The 21901-nt window shown below is 42.7% G+C and overlaps 1 protein-coding gene across 1 annotated transcript; it reads right to left on the bottom strand.

Moving 5' to 3' along the window:
* Positions 1-384: 384 nt before the first annotated feature.
* Positions 385-21146, bottom strand: RAB11B (RAB11B, member RAS oncogene family). Its single transcript, XM_068920213.1, has 5 exons — positions 20937-21146; positions 13993-14188; positions 11731-11924; positions 9993-10073; positions 385-5444 (listed from the first exon to the last, which is right to left on the bottom strand). Exons 1-5 carry the CDS (start codon positions 20974-20976, stop codon positions 5299-5301), a joined length of 657 nt encoding a protein of 218 aa, XP_068776314.1. The 5' UTR covers positions 20977-21146; the 3' UTR covers positions 385-5298.
* Between the last annotated feature and the right edge of the window lie 755 nt (positions 21147-21901).

Genomic DNA, 21901 nt, shown 5'->3' with positions numbered 1-21901 from the left:
TTAGCACTCGTATTGCCAGGCCAGGTACTAGAGGGCACCAGGAAGACCTTCAAAGACCAACTGGATGGACAGCATTTGCATTTTGAAGGGAAGAAAAAAAAAATATGTGCATATAATGAAGCCATACTGAGACAATGGGAAGAACCAGTTTGAGAACATCTGCTCTTACAAGTAATGGATACCAAAGGTCATTAATAACATGCTTTGACTTCCACTACCCCCCTGCCACACCCCCCCCCCCCCCCAGCCACTGGCAATGGCAGGGTTGCTAATGCTAATATCAATTATGGCACTTTGGATGTGGTAACTTACTGGCTCCAAAGCCAAAGTTATGTTCCCACTTCATTCTACAGTCAGGTTTGAAACAGAACTTTACACACACAATATGATTTGGCAATCTTTATATCCACAATACATAATAACCATGCACAAAAATCAAGTGATGTATATATTTACAAAGTGAATTGCACTTAACTGAATAGGAACCAGGAGTAGAAGTAAATGAAAGGAATCTCTCTTCTGGGTTGCATAAAGGTCCAGTGCTATATATAGCCTATAAAGCCTGATAGACAAACACTACTGCACATTATCTGACTGTTTTAAAATAAGAATTGCTGTTATTTACTGAAACAGTGCAGCCCTGGAGATACTATTTTTCCATGGAAACATTATAATAATCACCTTTGAAACTGAATTATCTGCAGTATCACTGTATTCAGAGTCTAAAAGTCAAACGAATCTGGCCTCAGCCCTGACCCACTGTATCTTAAAGGATAGTTAGTCTTCACCTCTAATTGCCTGATTTTTCTTATTTGAAATTCAGGCCCCTACCCTTAATACTGTTTTTCTTCACATTATATGAAGGAAAAGAGCCTCCTTAAGTGCTCAGATCACTTCATTAGTATTTTTTTCTACACAGATCAGAACCTCTAAGCAAATTCTACCTTCATGCTTGGAATGGAAAAAAAAACTTATCACCAAGCACAGATAAGAATCAACCAAACACCCCACAAACAGATCACATCCACAACTTTTGGAACTGTACAGCATGCAGGAATCAAAGCATCAGGAAGTCAAAATACCTACTGTACATTTTTCCAGGCTGATCAAATTGCTTTTGGTGAGTGACCTGCTTAAATAAAAGGCACAGACTAATCCTAAGCATCCTGGTATGTCCAGCTGAGAGAGCTCCCTCCTGTTAGCACAAAAGTTACCAGCCTTTCTACATATTGTGCAGTTATTAGAACTGATCTAGCAAAATAATATCACAGCACCCAAGCTGGGGATCTTGGGACACAGCAGTCATTCTACTGCTTCTAACCTGGCCAAAGCACTGAGGAGCAGCTGAAGTGGGAAGAAGGGATAATAGTTCCTTTTCCTTCTACCCAATTTTGATGGTCCTCTGAGGCGCGCACACACACCTCTCTTCAATAAAGCATCAAGCAGCCTCAGCAGACCCCCATCAACTGCAGTTTTATACTTACACAATCACAGTGCTTTAAAACTTTCCTCCGATCCAAGTTTTCTTGTCCTGTGGGGGCTACAGGAGAGCTAGCTCTAAGGTGATTCTAAACTTCTTCCTTAACTCACCTAGTGTCACAGAAGCAGTTTGTAAGCACTTCACTCAACTGGCAAAAAAGCTAAATTGAGGCAATCTCCCCAATGAGTTTATTTAACCAGATTACCTATTTGTGTGCTCAGCAGCAAATCTCTTACATGTTAATTCTGGCCTCTCCTCTCCCCATAATTAAAAGGGGAATTAGCAAAAAATACACCTATCTTCTGCATTGGTGGATCTAATTTCAGTCCTAGCAGGGATCTTCAACTAACATTTACTACGTTACTAACCCAGGGTGGTAAGCAACAATTTTTAGTGTTATCTTTCAAAATTTAGGAAAAATATCAATATTTGAGTGAAGTAAGTATAGCACGTTTTTCTTTCACAGGCAGCTTTCTAGTCATTGAGGTTTTACCATAAGCCAGATTTTGCCTCCAAGCTTCTTACAACATGCTTAAGAGAACTGGAGCCTTTATTATATCCCTGACACATTTTGAGATATGGAGCCAGCTAAATTATGACATCAAGCAGTCCAGCTGAGGTTACATTTTAACTCAGTTGCTTCCACGTCAGGAAAGCATGGTAAAGAGTGTGGCCTATCAGAGAAATTCTTTTTAGACAGCTCTTAAGCATTCCCTTGGGACTCCTCCGAGTCTTCCCTGCACAACTGCAGCAGCCGTTACCAGTAGTGGTTTTGGTTGTAGCTATAGCTTCTGTTAAGTATACAGTGCTTTAATTAGGATATTCAGGGATCAAAAGATCAAAAACTTTTTCCCTGTTTGTGCACAGGAATGTAGTTTTCCCAGGAAAAAACAAACTGTCCACTGTCTTCTTTTGGCACTGTTATCCCTGTGCTTAGTATATGCAAAATCATCTCAAACTCACAGAAGGAGGTCTGCTTCTCTAACTGCCTGGAAAGCAGCAAAGCAATCTAGGAAAGAATCAATACCTATTCTAAGAAACAGACTGACCATGGCAGATAAAACCACCACTTAGCATACAGCACTCACAAAACCTCTGCATGTGCACACATGCACGTATACACGTATGCTCCCCACATCCTAAGCAGACCAATCCACGGTAAGATAAACAGCTCTGCAGCAAAAGACAGCAGGCCTTCCACGTCAATCACAGAACAGTTTTCAGAAACACCTCAACCATTGTAGCGCGTATGGGTCTAACGCCCTCAACTTCACAGAGCCACTTGCTCCAAGGCGGCTTTGGTCAATGCATGGTGAAGTTGTACAGGGTCTCTTCAATACCCATCCAATCTAACAGCACTTAAGCCCAAGGCGTGAACCTTTCATTGCAACTCTGAGGCAAAGTTTCGTCTTTGACTTTGTGGAAAAGTCTACAGAAAATTTCTTTTAATAGACCAGGAACTGATTAAACTACTTCTCGGCTTCTTAAACCATTTCAGATCAATCCTAGCCACCAGCAGAGAGCTTCATGCACAAAAGCTTCATGTTAAGAACAGGATTTGCAGAGTAAATGCATTAAGTCACCCTGGACTAAGTCTTAACTGCACAATTCTTCCTCACACTATCCCAACTCATTTCTCTATACAAAGTTTTGTTCAAAATTAAGAGTAAGGAGCCTGCCTCCTTTAGTGACTACTTGTTCTTGAAGGAAATATTGAAATATCTCAGCATTTCCACTCTCTCTGATGTTGTGCTCACCTGCCACCATTTTAAGTACTGACTACATATCACATCCTGTTTGTATGACCAACGAAAAGGAGAAGTTTCCAGTTCCCACTTGCTGAACCTTTCTCAACAGGATGCTATTAAATTAAGTACCAGGTGCTGAAAGTGCTTCCAATACTATGACTCCCTTAGGGCAGAACCCTGTGGCACCCAAAGAAGAATTCAGATCGTCATTCAATGCTATTAGGCTGCAAAGCATGCGCTCCTTTACTTTGAACCTATCCTCTAAACAAAGTTGAAAACTGAAAATGCTAAGCAAGATGTGTACACCCTTAGCTTTGAACTACAGCCCTCAAGGTGCATACAGTACAAAATTAAAGGCATTGGTCTAGAAATCTTATAAAGGAAAAGCCATCAGAATTAACCGCCCTTCATTTTATTACATAACCAGACACAAAACAGTTGAGTGGAATGTCAGCTTTCCCCTTCAAGCACAACTTACAGTTTCACGTTTGCTTTGTATCAGAAAAGAAAATCAACTCACTAACATGCAGACAGTATTAATCAAGTGAGGCACAGTCTCAGAATTTGGAAGAATACAGAGCAAAAATTCACTGCAAATTGCTTCACTAGCCTCCAGAGAGCAGCAGATGGTCTCCAACTCTTCCTTGAGATAGTTTCCCCCAGTATTTGCCTCATCGTAACATTCAGTGTTTACTGGAGGGATGCAAGGGTGTAAAGAGTGAATGACAAAAAGCCATCATCATAGAGGATTTTCACAAGCTAGCAAGAGACTTACTACACAAAGTTGTGATAACATTCCTCCCATTCAGCAAAACAAAATATTATAGCAGTTAGCCCTGCTGATGACAAATCTGTTACATCAGGTGAATTACAATCTTTTGAGAATTACAGTCTGCAATTCAGTAAAACAGGGTAAGAGGGAAGCAACAGGTTAATAGTAGGTGAAATCTTAATATGCCTTTTAGTAGAGGTCAAGAAGATTATGCACAAGATCAATAGTGAAAGATCATGAAAAGAAAGTTCAAGATGCTATGGTTCTGCAGAAGTTTTACAAAATGTATAAAGTATTGTGTTTCTCTACAACAACCAAAACCCTTACAAGTGCAGGTATATACATGACATGAAAATATTGCTTCACTCACTCAAACAGGGGTAGGAGAGATCTAGAGAAGAAGCAGCATGCAAAAGAATTCTGAACTAGAGAAGATCCTGCTTTCAGACACTGATCTACAGTACAAAATGAGCCTACTTGTATAGGTTGCAAAAGGTTTTTGAAATCAATATGCTGGCACTTACTGTACAATAACATTAACTGATTAACATAAGCCATGAATAAATATTAAGCCACTTCATAAAGCCTGAACAAGCAGCACAGGCAGTCATGGTGGCAGAGAAAGCAACGCAGACGTACTTCATTGTTCCCAAATAAAACAAGAATAGAGAAAAATTTCCCAAGCAGAAAACAGTAAACTACACAGCCAGACTAACTGTATTAGGGGTAATTACATAATAAGTAATGTTATTTTCAACAGCTTTCTTATGTGTGCAGCCACTAAAAACCTCACTGTGAGACTTATCAGGAGAGAGAACAGAGCATTTGGCAGGACAGCTATTTTCTTCTAATTTCTCCCCCGTGCTTATAGAGACATGAGAGAAAAATCTGACTACGAGAGGAAAAAAACCTTGTAACCTAAATGTAGTTATTTGTTCAACTGTTATAATCAAGTCCCCATGGTTTCTCTCTCAGAAAAAAAACAAAAAAACAAAAAACCAAAACCATTTGAGAAGAGTGCTTCATGGGATAATATCCAGCAGCAGATGTTCCAACACAAAACATGTCTATCAGATCAGTGCCTATATTTCAAGCCCAAAAGTCATCACATTTAAGGGGATTTCAGAGGCAGGAGAATGTTAGCCCTACAAGTAAAGCTCTAAGATGAAAGGAGGGGCTTGAGGATGGGGTGAAAGAGGGAAGAGGGAGTCACTGAATCACAGGAGATAAAGAAGTGCACACAAGTTTCTAAATGAAGCACAGACGAAGTGAGGGGCACAAAAGTCATCTACAGGAGGTCACAGGTTCTGACAGCACTGGAGTTTGTTGGATTTCTGTCCATCGGTGGTTGGTGGGACGCTGATGTCAACTACATTGTTGCCGGGAGACTCATCGTGTGCAGATCGATCTGCAATCTGCTTCTGTGAAACAATGCGGTAGATTTCTGAAATGAGAACAGACGTGTTAGAGCACAGATGAGCATTTTCTCTAATGGAGGATGTGCAAATCTCAGAGCAAGTTGTCAAAGAGAACGGTAGAACCCAGGACAGAGGAGATTTAAGGTAAGTGGATTGCTGTTAGAGGGAATCTGGTCCGACCAGCCGTGGAACGTAACAGTTGGCTGGCTTACTAGCTCTGTAATGGATATTCTCTCTCTGTCCTGGAAAAGACAAGATTCTTTACTGTCTTTCACAACAGCTCTTCCCATAACGTTCTGTTCAACAACTCCATGAACGTGGGCATTGTTAAAAGGCTTTTTAACAATAAAGGAGCAGGAACGCTCATTTCTAAAAGAGGAAATCATAATATTTTTGATAAAACAGAGCATCATTATCTAGAAACACCAATCAACAGGATGCTTGCAAAACATCATCCCGCAGTAGTGGTTTTCCATCAGTATGTTTCACACTTTAGCCTCTGGCAAACTGTTACTACCGAATGACAGAAATGCTTATTCTTCTCTGAAACAAATCGGTTTTCCCACTCGTGGCAGTAAAAAAAAAAAAAACACACATAGTTCCATAAAGCTCCATATTGATCCAACAATGCCTTTTCTGAGAGAATTAATTTCTTCGACCCCTATTAGTTTAAGCCTGAAAGCACAGAGATTCACAAAACTAACTGCTGCAGAGAGACTGCCAGGTTAGAAGCTTTCAGAAATAAACCATTTCAGTTGCATGCTTAGCAGAAATAATTCAAGTTGAAATATTTTTAAATCACTTATTTCACTGAGTATAAGCCTGTGTTCCAACTTCCCTCCATTGTGAGACAGGAAAAGGGCAAGTACCTCCCCTGGAAGTCTGCAGTAAATATGACGGTCATATTCATATAGCCACAGCTTCAAAACAGTCTTTGATAAAGACACTGGCTGTTGCTAAAACTCATGAGAGATCGTTTGTGGGTTCTTTTTGGTTTTGCTATGTTTTGCCCCTTTCCCTCCCTTTTTTTTTTTGGGGGGGGGGGGGGGGGCCAAGCATGTTTACGCTGGTTAAAATGGAAGCCTTTAACCCAATACTGATCTCTTCACCATTGATCACCTTCAGCCCTTTTAGCAAAAAAAAAAAAAAAAAAAAAAAAAAAAAAAAGGGGGCGGGGGGGCTGAAGAGAGTTGTAGCGAGATTATCACATCCCCCTTCTTTCATGCTCAGTGGTGTATTTTAATGCTAGTTGTTCAGAGTTACCAGCAAGCCCTCCTTTCTTTGGGGTAGCATCCATTAGGGTTTTTTTTGTTTGTTTTTAAAGTCTTTAGTGACTCCCTCAAACTTGAAGCCTGTAAAGGAACTCCTGGCCTGCTGCTCCCACTCCCTTCCTTCCTTCCAGCTCCTCATGGTTTCGCCCAACTAACTGCTCCACACAGAACATTTTCTCAAGTTTCTTTTCCCTCCCTTGGGAGGATGATTCTCCCTCAGGCAGTCACTTTAGAAACAGCTTTTTAAGGATTATTCAAGCCCTACTAGCTACATCCACACTGGATCTAAACTGGCCAGTCTTAGCACTCTTTAAGAGCCCAGGATGCTGCTAAGAGGCAGTACTTTGAGTTCAGTTTGCCCAAGCCTGACCTCAGACTTGAGTTCTGGCACCCTAAACACCTTATCTGTTACAGCAGACAGTATTGGCAGGTCTGTCCTAGCAGCATTTTAGGCCACCTTCTGTACCCAGTGTCAGTCACAGGACAATACTGCAAAGTAAGGCATGACTGATGGCGACTGCTGAACCACTCTCAGAGCACTCAATCCCCTGATACCATCTCAAACTGCCAGGTAGGTTGCCTCAAGTGTCATAGACAGGCAGCAAATCTGGTCTCAAGGCTGCCCCTACACATGAAGCATAGACAGTTTTAGCTCAGGTTCCAGACTCTCTTCTCCACAGCTTTGTTTCAGCAGCAGTATTCTCCAGGTGCTTCCTTCATTAGCAGGTCTAATAAATAACTCAAACCAAATCCTGCTGGGCAGCAGAATATAACCCATTGTTAGTCTGTCGGGCTTATTACTTTTATGAGGAGCTTGTCTGTCCTCTCTCCTGCCTGCCTCTTTTTGGTCATCTTTCTCTTCAAATGCAACACTGTTCTGTTATCAATGGAGTTGGCCAACACCAGACTTTGCGATCCCGACGCGCATCACTTATTTGTGCTGCCCCGTATGCCCCTGCAAAAGAAACCTGACAGAGCCTGCCTTAAAGAAGGCATCATATTAAAATTCACCTATTTTATTAGCAATGGGCTATCATTTATATATAATCAGAAAAACAACAATACAAAGCCAATTCTTTATTCAGCATCCAATAAGCAACGCGCACCAGGCGCTTCCTCATAATCAAGTGGTCCTAGAACAGAGGCTCATCATCCCTGTCTCATTGAAATCAATATCTAGTCACAATAAAGATCAAAAGATGCCGATCTTGAGATGTGGTGGAAAATGAAAATCAGACACATCTTCAAAGGAATGTGTGGGGGTAAGAATACAAAGACAATTAATCTTTCTAGAATTCAACTATGGTAACAAATAGCAAGAAATTGGATTTTGCACACTCTCCATGTTCATGAAAACACAAACAAGCTGATAAGTTGTATGGAGGCTTCCTCTCTTTAGGACATGATTCAAATCTCAGGGGAGAGCCAGAGGTAGAGCAGTAATTTAATACCTGTTTGATAGTCCTTTTCATATTTATGTCACACTGAAAAATAGGGGGTCTTCGCTAATTATCAGTTACTTCCATTTAGGAACAGGAGACTATATTGTGAAACATCAGTCAACTTCCTGTAGCATCAAACAGCATTTTTGATGCTGGACCAACATAACAAGGTGACTATGTGGTAAACTCTCCCTCGTCTGTTGCAAAGAGGGGCTTGGACAGCCCTCAGAACAGAATCCCTGATCACATTACTATGGCAGGACATAGCAGAGTAGCAAGCAGAGTCTCTAAACACAGAGATAACTCAGGCTTATTGGGATTTGTTAGCGCTGATTCAGCACCAGTTCTACAAGACCATGATGGTTTTATTCAAACACATTTGGGTGTTCCAGCACCATGCCTCCCAGTACTCTGCTTCCAAGAATTAGCACAGCCACAAAGCTACTCAAATGCAAAGAGTCACCTCAGATTACGTTCCAGAGGATGTACTGTTTTGGCACCAGAGTGCTAAAGCATGCAGTGCTGACACACTCCAGCGCCTCATACAATCTAAAGTATGACTAAAATTAGAGTAAGATTAGGCCAAACTCATTGGAAAAGTTACCCACCCCAACTGAAGGGACTAAAGAGATCAGTAGGGCTCATCTTAAACACCTCTTTTGCCATGATTGCATGCTTGCCAATTTACTGCCTGTAGTCTGCATATCTCCCAGCACACATCCTCACCATCTCAACCCAGTCCTTCCCTGTTCTCCTACCTCCTGACCATACAATTCATAATTCTTCTTGGCCCATCTCACTTTTGAGGAAATAAGTAAGTTCCCCATATGCTGCACTGTGCCTAGAACAGAGCTGCACTCTTCCAGAGGTCAAAGAAGTACTAGGCTCAAATTTGCAAAACACCAGCTGCACATCCCTGGGAACCTCCTATCCAAAGTGCTTTTGCTACAACTTTGGCACAGCAAAAACAACTTTGCTGGTGTACCTACTCTATTAATAAAGATTTACTGGGGCTTCATCTTAGTAGGGTACTCCCTTGCTCCAGGGGCAAGAAAATACGTGCAGGCAACAGTCTCATCTTAAGGAGGAAAACCCAAGTCCCAATACGAAAGAGGCCAAAAGCAAGTAGTAGAATATTGCTACATAGAATACATCTAATAAATACTATAAGGCAGTGGACCTACTGCACGAGCCACACAGCATTTCAACACATATGCATCAAGTCTGAAGCTGCAACTGGAAAGCATACACTCAAGTAGCTGCATCTACACCAATTAAACAGTCCTGTGGAACATTCTTGGGCAGTGGAAATCACTATTCCTGGCCTGGTTTTAGCTTGTGACCATTATCACTTTCCCAAACAATTTCTAACACTGTTCAGGGACACTCTCAGAAGGCAGCCTGCGTTCAGCTGTGCTGTTGGCATGTAATCATGCACAACCCTCGCAATCAACTCAGAGTAAGAGTTCAATAGTCTGGACAAAATAATTACATACCACTCTGCTTCAGTGCAAGAAAGCACTCCAGCACATGTAACTTCTCAATATGGATATGCCTTCACTGCTTAGATTTTGTGCAGGTATAGAACTACTAGTATCCTTAGGATAGTGTTATTGCAAGAGCTTGAATTTAAGGAGCATCAGAAGACTAGAACATCTCCAAATTTTGGGGCACAGAGGTGAGTTGTATGCTTGGGGCAGGGGGGCAGAGGGAGAGAAGGGCAAGACAAAGGTATGACTAGAAGACTTACAAACAATCACTCCCAACATTCCTTTCCAAAACAGTTTAGACAGCTGCAAAACGTGCCCATGAAGGAGGTTTAATACCTCAGTGTGTCACCTGAATCCATAACAAACCATACCTGTAAGGATGTTCTTGAAGGCTTCTTCTACATTTGTTGAATCCAGAGCAGAAGTTTCAATAAAAGATAAGTTATTTTTTTCTGTAAAAAATAACAAATAGTTCAGTTAAGAAATTTAACAGCACTTTATTTTTTAGGTTTTCACCTTTTTTTTTTTTTTAGGCTGAATCAGTTAGTGTCTGGTCTAGCCTTTTTTTTTTTTCCTGTTATACAGTGAACAACTTTGTGCACCATTTATTTAGCTAATAGCCTTTCAGCAGCATCACCATTGGCCACTGTCTCACCATAGCGTGAGAACATCTTCCTCGCTGCAGTCCTTATTCAGTCAAGCAATACATTTCCCCAGCCCAGCACAGTATTGTTCTCAGACTACAGCTCACTGGTCAAAGCACCTTGAGCAAGAGCACAGGCTGAAGCATGTTGGCTGCCACAGGAGTCATAAGCCTTCTCTGCATCCCAAAACAGATCTACAACTTTCTAGTAAGATCTCACCTCCAAATTACAATAACTCTCCTGATAATACAGTCTATTTTTCTTCTTGCCCCTTACAAGACAAAAGATTTTTTTTAAAAACTATTGCCATAAACACCTGAACCTCACAGCTAGAATGGTACACTACTGCCTGCCTAGACATAGGTGACTTTCAGTCATAGAGCTTACATTGCAACATCTTTACCATCACTAGATATTTATACCAGGCTTGATAGGAAGGTAGGGGCACCCACCCCCCCCCCAAAAAAAAAAGCAGGGGATCAAAGTAATATCCTATTTAGAGCACCTATTAACTTGTTTCAATACTCTTGTACAGACTTCACCTCATTCAATTGAGGTTTAGTGAGCAAGTACACTAAACACAGTGTACTTGCTTAACAGCAGACTTCAGAAAAAACGTTTAAGCAAGCCCTACTAATATTCCTAGAAAGATTTTAAAAGGCTATACATTTAAATTCAAGCTCAAAAGCCCCACAACAGTGAGCTGAATGTCCTTAGGGGTATAAAGGCAAGAGATTATTTGAGCAGTCCTCTGCAAGCTCTTGAAACAGAAATACTACAGTGACAGAAGCTCACATAACCAACTGAATTTCTCCCAATTGATAACTCAAGTCTGATGATCAATGCATTTGAATGAAACTAAGTGACACTACTATGTGCATCAGTGCTGTGGAGCAGAAGCCACACCTTCTAAGAAAAGACTCAATGTTCACTTGAAGCTCTCCATATTGATACAGCTCTCAGCAGAGCCAGGCCTCCACAAAGGAAGGACATTTTGTGTCGTGATGTTGTATACTGAGACTGGATTGAACAAACTCCAAAGCAAGGAGAATTTTAAATCCTCTCCACAGCCAGAAGTTCAGTTCATTTTAAGTTAAAGGGTTATTTTCAAAACTTCTAGTGCACATTAGAATCCCTTTGAATTTATTTTTCCAGGAATGCTTTCTCCTCTAAATGTTGCTTACTGTTTCTAGCCTGGCTAGAGGAAGTGTTTACGTTTCAGATATCAGGCAGCTCAAGGACAGTGTTTCAAAAACATGTACTACAAATAGCTTTTTTAAAAAAAAATACTATTTCATAAGCCAAGATATTTTCAATTAAAAAAAAAAACCTTAAATACTTTGATTAGGGCAAAGATAAAACTTGAGGTGAAAGTTCAGCCCTGGACAGCAGCAGCATGAGTTCAGTCTGCACTAAACGCAATCAAGTTCAGAGAGCACCAGCCCAGAACATACTCTCTACAAACCTGCAAAAGCCCGGGCCTCATCAGTGGGAACAGCTCTCAGATGGCGGAGATCACTCTTATTACCCACCAGCATGATGACAATATTGTTGTCTGCATGATCTCTAAGCTCCTTTAGCCAACGCTCCACATTCTCGTAGGTGAGGTGTTTGGCAATGTCATAAACGAGAAGGGCCCCAACAGCACCACGGTAATATCTGAAACCATATCAGGTACATTTCTTACAGAGAGCTCTGTCCAAGAGTTATACCAAAACACTTGATATCTGGTTCTTCTATACTGCTTACTACTAAAAAGTTTAAAACAGTCCCTTCTGGCCCTTTGGAAAAAAGTTGTGATAATGCAAATACTACTTTTTTTTTTTTTTTTTTTTAAAAAGGCATTCCTTAAAAACCACAAGTTCCAACTGCCAGGTTTTACTAATGGTATCTCTAGAAAATAGAATTACATTTAACAAAATGCTGAAGAACATGGAAGCTATGACTTTTTTAGTCTGCTAAAATGCTGTGCAAAAAATCTCATAATGCCTTCCAGAATCAGTGCTGCTAGAAGGTTTTTGTGAAGTTTTTAACTCATCTTTCTACTAGGAAAAACCGTTTTCTAAATCAGTGTTTGTTGTTCATCCTTCAAATAACTCCTGTCCCTCTTAACAAAAAAAGAGAAGGGGACTCTGGGCTATTTGACACTTATCTACAAGCCCATAATCTGAGAACAGAGTTTGCTCCCTCAGCGCAGGTTTGGACCGATTTCAACTCAAGCTGAGGGCTCAGGACTGCGCAAGCCAAACTACATCAGCACTGATATGATCTCCCTGTTTCTCCCCTACACAATCTCACCATTTCTCCTCTCTTCCACCAGCACTTGTCCAACATGCATTGAGCTGATTCAGGGCAGCAAATCAGAGAAGACAAGAGGAAAAAAAAAACAAAACAAAAAAAAAACCACACACACACACACACCCACCACACACACTTCATATGTTACCACTGATTGGTCTTCTGCTGCCTTAGCAAGGTGAACGGGCCTACCAACGTGTCCAGCAAGAGCTTGTGCCCACACACAGGAAAAGCAAGATCACAGGACTATAGATGCATCAATTCTCATCAGCCAAGTCTGCTGTTGAATTAGACTCAGCCAGCAGTTTTTTGCTAAGCTTTTGTAGCACTGAGAAAAATTTAAGGGTCAGAAAATGCTCTGAAAGACAAGGCAACTATTATGGAAAAGATGCAGTTTGAAATTGTCACTTACTGCTGCTTCTATACCTCTTTGCTTTTGCATTCTTTCCCTACAGATTTTTCCCTCTGGACTCCACTCTCTTATTTTTCTCCCATCTGTTCTGCCTTACCATTTTCTCTCCCTCTCTCGCCACATACATATATTTTACATCAAAAAAGTACCCCTAATCTGAAGTTTAATACAAATAGCTCAATGTGTGCACAATTCAGGAATAACCTTTAGAAAGTGATATACATCTGTAACACTAGAAAATTTCAGCTCACTAATCAGAACATGGCCTGGATAACTAGGGCCTACCAGGAGCTCCTCCTCTACCCCCAGAGATACTTTTGCATACTACCTGCAAAGAAGCAGATACAACCAGAGGTTACCTCTTAAAACATCACCTGGACTAACAACTTAACAACTCGAAAGCTTCTCAACACCACTGTCCTAAAGAGGGACATGCCTCATGCTGCAAATTCTGCATCTTCACAGTTGTCTTCCCATTTACTAGATGTTTAGTGCTCTTGGACCTAATTTCCAGTGCTATGACTAACTCAAACTGTGTGAGATTTCAAGTGAATCTGTGGCTGCAGAATGTCCTAAGAATACTCTCAACCTCAAGATTGAGGGGGCAACGAAGACCGAAAGCCACTTGAACTGTGTTAAGCTACCATGCCTAGACTACAACATGATAAAATAGAATACCTGACTTCCATCAGGAGTGACACTCATTCCATTTGATGAGGCCAGCACGTTCAAGATAGGTAAAAAAAACAAATTTCACATCACAGGATTCAAGTAATTTCTCAGGCTTTTGATTTAAGCTATCATTTTTCTACAATAGGATCACTGCAATCTAAAAATTATTTTCATTATATTAATCAAGTGACACAATTATTTGCTATGTTATGATATGGATCAACACTGAAGTCTCTCCAAATGATTTTTGTCATGCATCCCAATTAAGACTCATTGATTTCTGTGAATTTATCTATAAGATCTTTGCTAAAATTCTATTAGTCTGAGAAAAAACATAGTACTCACGCTGAGGTAATGGCACGGTATCGTTCCTGTCCTGCAGTATCCCAGATCTGTGCTTTTATCGTCTTCCCATCCACCTGGATGCTCCTGGTGGCAAATTCCACCCCAATGGTGCTCTTACTTTCCAGATTGAACTCATTGCGTGTGAAGCGTGACAGAAGATTACTCTTTCCAACTCCAGAGTCTCCAATCAACACAACTGAAAGAAAACACATTATTTTCAAAATTAATTATTTACCTGAGCATTTACATAAAGCACTGGTGCTTCCTGGCGGCTATGCTTGCTTGCAGGGAGGACCTAGAGGAGCTGCACAGCCAGACGAACATAAGAGAAGTTATGCTGACAACACCTCAGATTTTACTAGTCACACTTGCTTCCCCCAAAACAGCCCCAAACCTTAGTTGCTAGCAGCTGTTCAGTTCCTCAGAGATGGAAACGAGAACTAGCTACAGCAACAGTCAACAGCTAAACACTGCTGAGGAGGAACCAAGCCACAACCAGTAACTAGAGGTAGCTAGATGTCCTCCTGCATAGTCAACATCTTGCAGAAGGCGGCTGCAACCCACATTTTGAGAAACATTGCAGTCGAGAACCTGTCAACAGGCTACCTACCTGTCTGATAAGAGTCTGTGTGCTCTGTAAACCTGTTCAATTTTCATTAAAAACCCCAGTAAGTAAACAGTTATCTGCATTTCCTGCTGGGCTCACACAGCATGTTTTATTTTGGTAATTTAATTCATAAACTTGTTGACAAAAAGGAGAGGCCAACATAAGAGACCATATGACACTACAAACAAGATACAAAACAAAAAAAAATTTTGCCCCAGCAAAATGAGATCTAGTAGGCTTCAGGAGGAGTAGAGGATGAATTAAAAATCTCTGCCTCCACACCACGCGTTGCCATGTTAACAGAGAAAAACATTAGTGCAGAAAAGATCTTTAGCATACAAAAAAAAAAAAAGCTTTACTGAAAAGAACCGTGAAAGTAAAAGGAACATCGTGTAGTAAAAGTTCTCCATATACTGAAGTTGAAGCTCTCTGCTGATCCTGATTCATACCTCTTCCCTTTCTTTTCTAACAGGCTGCTTCTCCACAGTCCAGCCATGCAAGACTGGGCTGTGAGCGAGACCTTCTCATCAACAACTCAAAGAACAAGACTTGTCATACTAGGTTCTTTACTATGCTCGTAAGGAAACTATGCATGTTTTCCTAAATCCTCATATTACTGACTAGAGCAAGCAATAATTAAATGGAAACAACTTAAAGCAATTAAGCCAACCTCCCTTTGTCTCAGGGAATACGATATAATATGTGACTTTGGGTATTCAAGTTCATAGCAACCCAGCTTGAGCAGAAAGAAAAAGGCATTCTTAGTGAGGTTTCCTTAACCTTGGGAATATTTTCTATTTCTATTCAAAATGCAGATTTGTTGATCTTTCTCATTAATACAATTTGTTTTTCCTATAGAAAAGGAGGAATGAGCACGTAGCAAAAGGTATTCCTCATCCCTCCAAAACAAATTATAGAAATGCTCTTCTAATTACACACTTTCAGAATTAGCTCAGCAGCATTCTCCCAGGGCCACAGATGACAATAGGCATTTAATGTTGTTACAGCTTTTTTATGCTCAGGCCATTGTTCACCATACAGCTTTGGCAGCACACTGCTCCAGTTCTCATACCTCCCCACCCTTGGTAGCCCATTCCCAGAGTTTCACTGCTGCCCTCAGATGCGCTGCTCTGACACCTCCTGAGCTGTACTGGGAGACTGCTGAAACGCTCAGAACTCACCCACCAGCATTTCATTCGGCTGACAGCACAGATAGACCAACAATTGTACTAGCACAGCTGAAATAGTCAAAATACAACAGAGGCAAGAACAGGCAGCCAGTGGATTGTGGCAAGATGCCACAACTCCACACCCGGGATAGCTTAAACCGGCTCCTCACAGCGCTCTGGCTTCGCTGGCAAACAGCCTAAACAATTTTTTAGGGCATGAGAACAGATATAGGAAAAAGATGTTATTAATGGTTGAATGCTAGGATTTTGTTTTGGTTTTTTTTTCCTCCTCCCCCAGACAAACAATATTTCATCCCTACCATCATTAATTCCACTGGGCGTTCCAAAAACAGACCGTAGGTCACCCATTTTGTACAGAGTCCGGCTGGCTTGCAGTAGGCTGTACCGCACAACAAATTCCTGACCGCAACTAAAAGAAGGTAAGAATATCCCTTACACAAGCTAGACCACTTGTAAAAACCTTGAGGCTTTCAACTGTTCCCAAAGGAAGTCTCCCTCTAATGAAGCTGTGGCTCAAGAAAGCAGAGCCCTCTCTCCAGGTCATATCAACCTTCTAACCTTTGGCATTTTAAAGTTACTAGTTTCATGCATAAATTGTGCAAATGACTCCTGGGTCATTAACTCCATCTGCTACAGGAAGAAAATTCAGAGGGTCTTGTACTACCTTAGTTACCTGCCTCTGTTGCAAGCTGGCTACATTCAAAGCCCCAGACTCCCCTTTATCACACTATACACCATTCTAACAGTGCTTATAAGAAAGCGTTTTGAAAGCTTAGTGAATGCAGGAGTATAAAAGAAAGGCAACTAGATCCAATTTAAGTAACAACATATATTTTTATCCTACCTATAATCTCCAAGCGCTTCCTGTCATTTCTCAATCTCAAGCATTAAACAAGCATTTCCTCTTTCAGGAATATACAAAGACTAGGGGCCTAGGTGTCGACAGGTCTCACATACCTTTATTTTCTATTGGAATTCAGCATGAAGATAGCAATAAGATTTTGGACCAAAGTGATTAGATCTTGGGAAAGTTCTTAACTCTGGGGAACAGACAACTAGGCAGCGCTGACTGTTTACCTGCAGAATTCATGACAGAGTTAAAAAGAAAGTCCCAAATCGAATGCAAGAGCATGACTGAATACTCTTTAAACCCATTTCATTAGAATATATGAAATCACACTCCTTAAATGGCCTTTAGGCCCACATTGAAAATGGAAAGGTACACTGGTTTTAACTTGGAAATTATTTGAGCCAAAATTATGAGCGCAAAGCATCATCAGATGTAAGTACAATAAGCATGGCTTGCTTAGAGTCTCGTTTACATCCTGAATTGCTATGCTGCTCCTTAAATCTTTCCTAGCTTTGATTTCCCCTTTGCTACTCTATGCCAGTTTGCTGGTTACCATTCACCACATTAATGGTATTTGGTTAAAGGATAGGTAAAGATGATCACTAAGTCAGTGTGGCCTCCACATTTTGTTGGGCCCCACAAAAAACAGATCTTTAGTCTGAGCAAAGTATATCCCACTACCCAGACAACCTGTTTCATACTTCAGGATCCTGGTACAAAGAAAATGAAAGCGAATTAAAAAGAAAAGTGCAATAAACTGTTGGTTAAAAGTAATAATAATTAAAACATCGAGTTTATTGTATAAGTTTAAATAAATACATAGATTATTAAGCTGACAAAAAATATATTCTTTTGAACAATCAATAGAATTAAGACTCTTTTCATCAGAGACCACATAAGCAGAGATCGTTAGAAATACTAACTACATAAGGCTGCCAGATATTGATGAATATGACATGCATTTGCATTAAGCACACCCTTATGCTTAAGTTTTAGTTAGAGCAGTCTAAATTTCCATAAAGCCAAGAAGGACAAAAAAAACCCCACGCTTTTTCTGTATTTTCCCCATTTTTAATGGGCCAGTACATTTGCACATTCTCAAATTTAATTTTTAAAATAAACATATACAACAGCTAATCTTCTTGAGAGGAAAATTAATGTAGAGATCACATTTTAATAGGTACAAGACTTCCAATAATTTAACAAATATTAAAATGTCATATATTCAATTCCTGCTTTTTAACCTTACAAACTGCAAAACTAACTTGGGAACAGACAGATCCCTAAACCATTAGATTTGCTTGGGTGACATCTCTGAAGTGCATCTACAATACCATCCTCACAATTTAACTATTCTGTGCAGCACTGCATACAGAATCCAGCTTGTTCTCCCAAAGGTTGGCTCAGTCATTTTGCTAACAAACAACTTTTTGTTTTGGTCAATAAAATAAGCAGTTCTGACTGTAGGGATGCATACATAAGAGAGGGAAATTGGTAATAAAGATAAAGAGGAGCTAGTTCAGCAGAACAGCTTTGACTATAACCACACTCACCTCCCCAGAGTACTACTGAACCTTAAATTAGTTTTGGCCTACTGCGTGCTAGACCTGATAAGCCAATAACATATATGTATTTTTCATACAGCCCTATTAAAATGGCCAGTCCTATAAACATAAGATGAGTGATGACATGAATAGTCAGTCTTTTGTGTGAACAGTAAGAACAGTGTGCCAACTACAAACATGTTGCTACAAACTCCTCAGCCATTTTCACCTCAATCAATTTTTTTTTTTTTAAACGCAGTCTTTCACATTAAAGAGGCTAACAATTAATAGGGCTCTGTCTTTTAAGCAAACGTTCACAAAGCTGATTGACATCATTGCTGCTAAAAACAAAAGAAAAAGTTGCAGAAGCAGTTCCAGATCTCCCACTACATAAAAAACTAAAAATTGAATCTGGTATGGCTTTACAGTCACAATCATGGACATCCTAAATAATATGACAATGCAATTATGCAAATTTCTTTAACAAGCTGCAACTGTAAAAAATAATAATAAGAGTCCAACAACATTTCCCTTGGGAATGGGTGGATAGGGGAAATGGTCAAAACTAAGTCAACTTCAGACATAAGTAAATGAAAATAATCCTTCCTGGAATGCCACCCTCCTCCACCGTTATTTCTACCTCTGCCCACTATGTGGGAAGAAGAGCGTTCAAAAGCCATTTACATAGATAAGACTGGGCTATTGTCAATCAAAACCCTTAGGCATTAGTTTTCTCATGATGTTAATTCTCCTTGATATTTAATTCCATTATTGGAGGGGGAAGAAGGGAAAGGAAGGGGAGTTGGTCCTATTCATTTTTCTTATTACAGCAGACACATGATCCCACTTGATCCCACCTATATTCATTATTTCTTATCTGGTCCCAAAAAGCCCGGAAGGAAGGAAAGATGACCAGACAGGCCAGGGTTTTTTGTCTTGTTTTTATACTAAGATGACTATCCCTACCCAAAAGGCACACAGAAAAGGACAATCCTCTCCTCCTTTTTTCATTAAATAAAGTAAGAGAAAGTATGCCAAGGTACTTTGCAGTATCAATACAACAGTATGGTTCCTGCCCAAATAGCTTTAAGTCAAGTTTAACTCTAGATAAAATTAAAATTGAATTTCAAAGCAGCATAAATATTTTTAAAGATGAACGCAGCTTTGCCTACCTAATTGAGTATTTACAGAAAGAAAAAAGAAACAAGTTTTTTAGGCTTTTAAGTTCCCAGTTATTAAGCCACTTGGGAAATAGATGGTGGAATGACTTCAGAAGGAAACTGGTTTCAGACCTAGACAGTTCAGCATATTTTTGAGGTGTTTTCTGCTTCATAAGTAGAAAAGAAATAAAAGATATTCGCCCGCTATCCGGAAGACTGCAAAATAAATACCCCAAGCAGACAAAGACATCCATACTGATTATGGAAAACAATCAATAATCAAAAACACACAGTAAACTACTTCCAACAGATGAGTAACTGCTCCTTCCTTTCATCAATAACTAAGGGGGAAATTACTGCTGCCCTGGTTAGGGGTCATATATGCACAGCAGACACCACCTTTGAACTCCAGGGAGATTTTAATCACAGCAAGCATACGCGCACATGCACAGACACACACTCCTCCACTCCAATTGCAAGTGTGTCTGCACACTCAGACAGGGCAATATTAAACTTGCCTTTTGTAACAGTGGCTGGATCTAAGGATTTCAGCCAGGCTACCACAGGAGACCAAGGGTAAGACAAGTTGGGCAACATGAGGGTTATCGTTTTAAAGCCACCTGCACTCTCCCTATAGGCCACAAAGTCACAGCTGCAGCATGCTTCAGGGAAAAGGTCAGCCCAAGCATCTCTACAAGTGCAGAGCATTGACCTTTAAGTATATTAAAAAAACCTGAGTCAGCACAAAAAGTCGTAGATCTCTAAAAATGAAGCAAACAACAACAAAAACCCCAACTGATCTCAGAAGAACACTAAATCCATACCCTCATTATCTATTTTCCTCACACAATCCCTGCATACAGCTGTTGAGCAATCAGAAACTTCACGAGTATCAAGGCAGATGTATTAAAATAACGCTAGGTAAACCAAATTAATACTTTGGCATTAAGCTTCATTTTTTTTAAAGTCATTAACCGCCAGTCAGCAGCTTCTGAAGAAGTTCTGTATTTAACCTCTGGTTTATTCGACCCTGGCTGGACCACGGTAGTTTTTCCGACCCTCCACGCAAACGACACCGCTGGTTCGGGGCAACCCAGCGCTCAAAGGCCGTTTTTCACTTCAGCCTCGGGCTCTACACGCAGAGCTTCTCTCCCGCTGCCAGCTCCCCGTGGGAAACCCGCCCGCCGCACTCTCCAAACCGGAGCGGCTCGCGCGGAGGCGACGCGGGACGGCGAGAAGCGCCGGCGGCACCGCCGGACACGCCGCGGCGCGGCCCCCCGCAGGCGGCGCATCACTTGCGCGGCCCGGGAGCGACCGCAGGCCGGGGCCCAGCTGGGCCCCGCCGCCGGGGGGGGGGGGGGGGAGCGGGCCTCGCCCGTCAGGCCGCCCGCGCACAAAGGCGGCGCCGGCGCCCCGCGGCGGGCCGGGCCCCGGGGCAGCGCCCGCCGGCCTGGCGGGGGCGCGCGGCCTGGTGGGGCCGGGCCGGGGCCGGGCCCAGGCGCCGGCGCGCGGCCCGCGGAGAGGGCGGCACGGCCCCGGCCGAGGCCCCGCCGCCGGGACCCCGCGCGCGCGCGGGCGGGGCGGCGGCGGTACCTTTGAAGAGGTAGTCGTACTCGTCGTCGCGGGTGCCCATGGCGATGGCGGCGGCGGCGCCGATCCTCTCGCTGCCAGGCACCGACTCGCTGCCCAACCGCGGGAGGGGCAGCGCCCGCCGCCGCCGCCTATCAGCGCCCGCCAGAGCCCGCAGGAGGCGGGCGGCGAGCGAGGACAACCAGCGACGTCCAATGGGCGACGGGCGCGCCTCTGATTGGCGGGCCGGGATGCCCAATCGGACGAGGGCAGCTGCGGAGGGGCGGTGCCTGAGTGCAGGAGGCCGGGACCGTGCGAGGCGGGGCGGGGCCGGGCGGGGCGGGGCCGGGGCCGGTCGGGGCGGGGCCGGGGCCGGTCGGGGGCGGGGCCGGGGCCGGTCGGGGGCGGGGCCTCGGTGCGTTGCGGGATGCGCAGCGCCGAGCACCCGGCAGGCTGCAGTGCGCGGCGGGGAGCGCGGCGCCCGGGGCTGCCAGCCTGCCCGGCCCAGGCGTGAGGGAGCCAGGGGCTGGGCGGCCTAGGCCACGTTTGCTGATTTGCTGGCCGTTACCCCCCAGCTCGCTGTGTCTGTGTGTGGTACAGCAGCCGATGCTCGCTTTCTGTGGGGCCTGGGTGGCCAACGTCACCCCCTCACTGGGCTGAAACGGACCAAGTGAGCTTTGCGGCTTCATGGAGTCAGGAGTCAGCATGTCCCCAGCTGCCCCGAGTCGACGTCCTTGGGGAGCTGCGGCCATCGCAGCCTTGCCTGGCCCCTTCCCCTCTGCCAGCCCCGCTCCCATGCGCACCGCCTTTCTCGGAGCCGCAGCTTTCTGGGCCCCAGACGGGAAAAGAGACGCAGCACGGGGAGTCTGCGGCTTTATCACTGCTAATAATCCCCAGCCCGGCCGGGAGCTTCTGCAGCGCGGAGTCAAGAGGAGGAAGAGAGGAAGGAAAAGGGCACAGAGGGAAAAGCGAGCAGGGGGTTGCCTTCC

Source organism: Struthio camelus, chromosome 26 (assembly GCF_040807025.1).
Source record: "Struthio camelus isolate bStrCam1 chromosome 26, bStrCam1.hap1, whole genome shotgun sequence".
NCBI classification, from domain to species: domain Eukaryota; kingdom Metazoa; phylum Chordata; class Aves; order Struthioniformes; family Struthionidae; genus Struthio; species Struthio camelus.
The sequence above is the reverse complement of the archived record's forward strand: the minus strand, read 5'-3'. Positions and strand labels throughout refer to the sequence as shown.